Source organism: Tyto alba, unplaced genomic scaffold (assembly GCF_018691265.1).
Source record: "Tyto alba isolate M040663 unplaced genomic scaffold, T.alba_DEE_v4.0 Super-Scaffold_40, whole genome shotgun sequence".
NCBI lineage: Eukaryota > Metazoa > Chordata > Aves > Strigiformes > Tytonidae > Tyto > Tyto alba.
Genome location: NW_024881316.1, coordinates 47,654,603 through 47,661,106, shown reverse-complemented (window position 1 = coordinate 47,661,106; position 6,504 = coordinate 47,654,603). Strand labels below are relative to the sequence as shown.

Sequence of the window (6,504 nt, the reverse complement as noted above, 5' to 3'; positions counted from 1 at the left end):
CAAGACAACCACACGACCCTCAGCAGGTGACCGTCTAGGCTTTGCCATCATTGGAGGTGGCAGCATCTCCTTGGCGGTGAGAAGGCTAAGCTAAACCACGATGCTCTTGCTACGCTCTTGAATTTCCTCTGGTGTTGTTTCTCGCCATGTACTTACAGTAGAGGGTGACACGAGACAGTTTTTATCAGCAGTTCCCCACATGTACCGAGTTGAAGAATTCTCAGCTAAATCACAACAACAACATCAACAAAAATACAAAGCACCAAATCATCTCGAGACGTGAGTCAGTTTACAGGTTATTACCGTTTGAAGAAGTTTGTTGGTTGTTTTGTTGTTGTTTTTGTTTTTGTTTGTTTGTTTGTTTGTTTTTTTTAATCCCGATTTTCGTGTTTTGTTTTCCTTAAAAACAAAACAAAACAGAACAAAAATCAAAACCCAAAATCCCCAAAATGGAACGAAGGATGCTTTACAATCACTTTAAGGCTCGCACTGAATGAGACATGACAGGTCTTACACGAGATTACAAATAATACATGTATGCCTTTCACAGCCTTAAAATGATACAGTAGGTCAAATTATTTTGCCAGTCACTGATCAAGTATTGTGCCTTTAAATTGACTCGCTTTTTGCTACTATGCTGAGTTTTATTATTACTGAAAGAGTTATTAGATATGTATAAATGTACTTTAGTATAGTGGTTTTTGGTATATAATTTCAATGTTTGCAGATTTCTTATTTTCCAGAAATCAAGGTGGCAGGCCTTATTCTGGGCTCAGACAGTTGTTATTTACTCCACTGAAGACAGTGGTGCTTTAGCGTGTGCAATTGTTCAAAACAAGATCAGATACTGTAGTACCACATTAATCTGGTGCAAACCGACCATTACGCATGGCCCATTTACACGAGGAAAACGGTTACATGGTGGGATCGCGTTTATAACATGACTCAGTCAAGGCTCACAGGCTTGGCCAAATAGTGTTATAAATGCATTGCCAAATTGAGGTACAGACCTGATTTTGTCTTTCAGCTTTTGGAAAAATCAAACTCCATTGGGGGTGTCTTGGCTTTGCTTTCTTATCTTTAGACATTTGGGGTTTTTTCTGCTAAATCCAATCAAAGCAACAAGATTTTTTTTTCCGTACATTTCTCTCTTTTTGTTGTTGTTAATTTTTTTCTTTTCTTTTTTTTTTTTTTTTTTTTTTTTTTTTTTTAAATTTCAAGGTTAGTATTTCAGTTGGTTGGTTTTTTTCCTGGCATATAATCATCAAAGAGTTTTGCATGAGAAAGGTGACAGTACTTAATGAAACTCAGCACCTAAGGGCATAAGGCAGTTGTAGGTTTGTTTGTTTGTTTTTTTATTTTTCAATCAGCACCAATCCCATAAATAATGTTCTACACTTGGTGTACGGTATAAAACTGATGTGGAGATGCCTCCTTCTCCACCTGTGAATCCTAGGTGTGGAAGTTGAAATACTGTTTCTTGTGTGTAAAAAACAAAAGAAAAGTTTTTCTTTTTGTTTTTACTTACAAAACATAGAGAATATCTTTTTTTTTTTTTTATACATACAGCAACCAGAAAGAAAGCTTATCTGAAGGTTTGTGTTTGTTTCATGATCTGTGTTTACCGTAAACAAAAATAAGGTCCCCTCTTTTACTTTTGCTTTAAGGAGCTTTAAAGTGAAGATTCATATTGTAGCAACTCATATAAGAGAGGTCCATCTCTATACCTAATACCTACAGCTGTGGGGGTGACATATTGGAGGATGTTGATAGTTCTTCTTAACCTCCTGTCTACAAAATGAGCATCCCATGCAGGATATCTTTTTCTTGGGATGTCAATCTTAATGAGAGGCCCCTCGGGGGGGTAGGGTCGCCCAGATGGAGTAGATGGTACCATTGCTCTCACCTGGAAAACGGGCAAGCAAGTGTCAGCTGTGAGTTCCTCCTGTTGCTCCGTGACCGCTCTGGTGGGCGTAGCCTGGGCCCCCCGGTACCCAGGGGTTTGGGGTGCCATGGGCTCAACATCGGGGGGCAAAGGAATGCCCCAGAGCAGCTCGGCGCAACAGGAGCTGGCAAAGATCTTAGCTCTTGGCCCCATGGGATGCAGCACACCATAATATAACAGCATCAAAGCTATCCCAGCAGCAAAGCTAAGAAAGACACAACACAGTGCTGGCACGGCATATGAGTCAGTAGTGTCAGGATCTCTGTAAAAATACCAAAGGAGCGTCAAGGCAGCGTTCTCCGTCAGGACTACCGTGTAATACGCAAACATTCTGTATCGAGTCCGCCCTTCCTTGACATTAAACCAGCAGAAAATGTACACAATCCCTACCACCATGTTGAAGAGGATCTCCTCCCACTTAGACATGCAGAAATCTGTCCCACCATGGATGATCCAGAAAGCCATGGCACACCAATGGACCACTACAAAGATCCCAAAGTAGAGCTGGAAGATGGAAGCAAAGAGAGCAAAAGAAATAACTCGGGATGAGATGGTGAAGAGGCGCCAGAAGAGATGGATGAGGGCCCCTCTGTAGCTCATACTCTTCTTGTCGTCCCTAGAGTCCCGAAGAAGCTTGTGATAGGAGGCTAGCACCCAAGCCAGGGACATCAGGGAGGCCACAGAGGACACACCTGCCGGAAGACACACAGATCCACTGAGTTAGACAGGAGGTTTGGTTGAAAACATCATCTGCTCACTAAATTATTGCATCTGGGGCAGGCTCAGTAGCCCAAAGGTTCAACTCACGTCAGGTTGTCCTTACAGTCTGGAGGAGAGAAATACAGAAATATCAGTGTGGGAATTGGAAATGATGCTGCATTCAGGAGCTTTCTGACACAGCACATTATGCTTATCTCCATGAGCTGCTGGATCTGCCACCCACCCCAGCTCTTTTCTTACAGGGGACAGTCTCTGTCCTCATCCTGATTAGACCCACATTTGAGAATTTGAAATCTAGATCCCATCTAAATGCTGCAGCCCAAGTATGAAGGTTACTTTCTGTAGAGGAGGTCTATCTTGGAGTGCATCATCACAAGAGCAGGACATGTATATTCCTTGTAACTGCATGGATCTTTTTTATTATAAAATACTTTCATACAGGCAACAGTCACATTGACTTGTACTTGATTCTGCTTTAATCAGGAATCCCCATTTGCATTTGCCTTTGGGAAAAATAGGCAGTTGGTCAGGTTTTTTGTCACCCTGTGGTCCCATGCAGATGAATATACAAATACAGAGAACATCAAGACTCATCAATACCCTCCAAATGGTCCCAAAACAAAGAATCTGATCCCTCCAGCAACTCTCCTGCCCTGTTTCCAGGATGAACCGAAGACCTACATTGGAGGTAGCTTATCTCCAGCCTTGTCTCCTGGATGGACCACAGATTCAAGTCACAGTCATGGCTCTAGTCCTGTCTTACTCTGCCCCTGGTAGGACCCCCTGAAAACACCTTGGATCTGGTCCATCCCCTTGCCTTGTCTGGGACTACTGAGGGAGCCATTACCAGCATGCAGCTCTGTCCAGTGCACTCAGACCCTGCGGTACTGCTCCCATCAGTGAGGGCACTGCCTGTCCTGGGGTCACCCTCAGTTCCCAACTCATCCCCCTGCGCCTTCACTCGGGCAGGCACCCCATGACATTCCAAAGGGGCCTGATCTTATTCTCAACCACAACCAACACCTAAATTATTTATTGGCTCCAAAAGATAAAGTAGTGCCCCCATCGCACTTCAGGAGCTTTTAAAAATATCATGCTATTGGTTATCACAAGAGTAAATTGAACAACGCATTGAGCAAAGCATGGTAATAAAAATTAATTGACAGATTCTTGGGGAAAGAAAAGACCACTGGCTTCTTATTCCTTTGCTCCCACTGCTGCTTGCTGAACAACTGCTCTGCAGGTGAGGGAACAGATGATGGACTAATATCCATGTTTGGGAAGCTGAATAATTTGGTAAGCTATAGTTTGATTGGTCCTTGGCCAAAGATTTGCCTGGGAGCATCACCTACAGAATCTAAAGGAAAAATGCTAGTGATTTCAAGAAAAACAAACAATAACAAATATCTCTCCATCTCTGATGTGTAATGTACTGGAAGATATCTCCAACTCTTTTTTGCTTTTACTACTTTAAGGAAACCCAAGGAGCAGCTTTCAGCAGCTGCTCAGGGTTAAAATCTAAAATGTCTGAAAACCTTACATTTCTTCTTCTCCTGTTTTTTTTTTCCTCACTTTTCCCTCTGCCCACAAGGACCTGGATCCCACAGGGATGGCAGGAAGATCCACTGGCTTTCAGACCTCATTCTACATGCTTTATCTTCTTATTTTTGAGAAGCCCACTCCAGAGCGTGGTGGGGTTAGATTTGCCCCCTTCCAGCCTAGCTATGTGCGGAGGAGAGGTGATGGAGAAGGTGGCCAGGAAGGATTGCAGACCTCCATCTCTGCCCCTCATTGAAATTGCTCCAGCCTGCAGGTCCACCAAAACTACACTGTTCCATCAGCTCTCAAGTCTCGCCCTGAATACCTTGCCTTTGGTTTCACATGTGCATTCCAGACTGATTTTAAAAACAGCAAACCACAAACCAGTAAAATCAGTGGTCTTATCAAAGAGGGAAATTTTAGGCCACCATCTTTAAGAAAACCACAATTTTCTCCACGTTATAAGTCCTCAATAAGAAACACTTGCATATAGGACTTGGGGACTCTAATGGATGGAAACTTCTGAAAGTGAACAGCCTCAGCCCCAAGCAGATGTAGATTAGATTTATTTTTAACCTACCAAATGTGTTGCATTTTTGGTAGACATAATTAACCGTTTTGGAAGGCTGAGCACAGTTCTTAAGGTAAGTGATGCTATGTGTATAAGTACTGTTAGTTGCAATATCTTCTAGCTATTCAGTTTAAAAACTTTCCATGATTAGCAGAAAAAAATATGTAGTGCATTGTCTTTGTTATACTAGAAACTTGTATGGCATTAGATGTACCTGTATACTGAAACTCAAGCAGCACCAACCCACAAGAGACAGATATATCACGCTGGCTTAAAAATGTTTCTGTTGGGTTCATTTATTCTAGAATAGAGACAGGAATAAAATACAGCAGAAACAAAAACCCAGTATACACATAAAAGCTTTTCCCACTGTAACGTTTTCAGTGCAGAAGCCTACACTAATCACAGTTTTTGCCGTAAACTGCACAGAGCTGGCTGAGACTTTGTGTGTTGAGTCACTCACGTTGCACGGCACCATGCCTGCTGATAGTCATCTGAACATTTCCTCGAGTCAACAGAGAGAGGCAGACACCCCCAGAAAGTGATTCACCCTGTCCTAAGATCCACGTGTGGGACAGGGAGGGGTTGACTCATGCTCCCAAGGTGTCTGACTCCATCCCTTGACAGGGGAGCGCAGAGACATGCGAACACCGGCAGTCAGGTGGGATGAGTCCTACCCTTACAAAACAGTTCGTTGCCTCCTCATTTGCACTAAGATCTGAGGGGGAGAATGAAGTGTCTCTAGACATTTTGACATATTCCTGCCGTAATTTAAAAATTCACTACTCTGTGGCGAATGTGAATTTTAGCATCCTGGTGATGAGCAGGATCTGGACCTGGGTGTCATGGGGGTGCAATCAGTAGGTGGGTGTCAAGAGGAACCATGGAGCGATGTAAACACTTCTACGGTACTTCTTATTGTGTTGCCACAGGAATTATTCCCCGGATTTTTCATACAGACTTAAATAACAAAGAACACCTTGGCTTTTGTCATCTTGACCACGAGTTTCTCATTCCCATCTTTCCTGTCACTTCTAGAATGTGACATCTTCATGCAATGCACAATTTTCCCAGACTGTGGGATAAACTAGTCCTTTCTTTTCCACTTCTCCACACCTTATTTGTAAGCAACTATAGAGATCTCTCCTATTATAACTGGAACAAAAAGTCCTGATAAGTTAGATCACATGGGAAGTAATTTTTTATTTTGATTTTGACTTTTGCACATGGTGACTGACGCACCTTCATCTAGCATGAGTGGGTTTCAACTCCCTTCCAAGGTTTGTTTATCAGAGGGTTGGGGTTGGTTTAAAACTGAATTCACTTCAAAACACCCACTCCCACTCCTCCCACTCTGTGCTTAGTCTTGGGAGTGGAAGATACATGCCATGCACTGACACACCTCTGTGGGCATTCTCAAGCCAGGAGGACATCAGCTACCATGGGACTGGAAGCTCTGTGGCTGCATCTGTGGAATCTGTATCCCACCTGCCCATAACAAGCCAGACTGGCATACACTGGGGTTATCTTCAAACTCTCTTCACTGGGCTGTACAACAGCCCTTGAACTCCTCCTGTCACCCTCTAGGAAGCAATGACTGATTCAAAGGTCAAAGTCAGCACCATTGAGGAGCCAAGCCCATGTGTCTTGAATGACTCACCTACATTCAGCATGGTGAGGTAGAGCTCTGTAATGTTCCCATTTGATAGATGAAACACTAAGATTTGAA

General features: G+C 43.1%; 1 protein-coding gene across 1 annotated transcript in view; it reads right to left on the bottom strand.

Annotated features, from left to right (window-relative positions):
- Nucleotides 1–1,188: 1,188 nt before the first annotated feature.
- XKR6 (XK related 6) overlaps nt 1,189–6,504 on the bottom strand; it is a 187,380-nt gene continuing 182,064 nt past the window's right edge. The window contains exon 3 of the mRNA XM_042802981.1: nt 1,189–2,637. Coding sequence (XP_042658915.1) covers nt 1,673–2,637 — 965 coding nt within the window. The 3' untranslated portion in view covers nt 1,189–1,672. The remainder of the gene's footprint in view (nt 2,638–6,504) is intronic.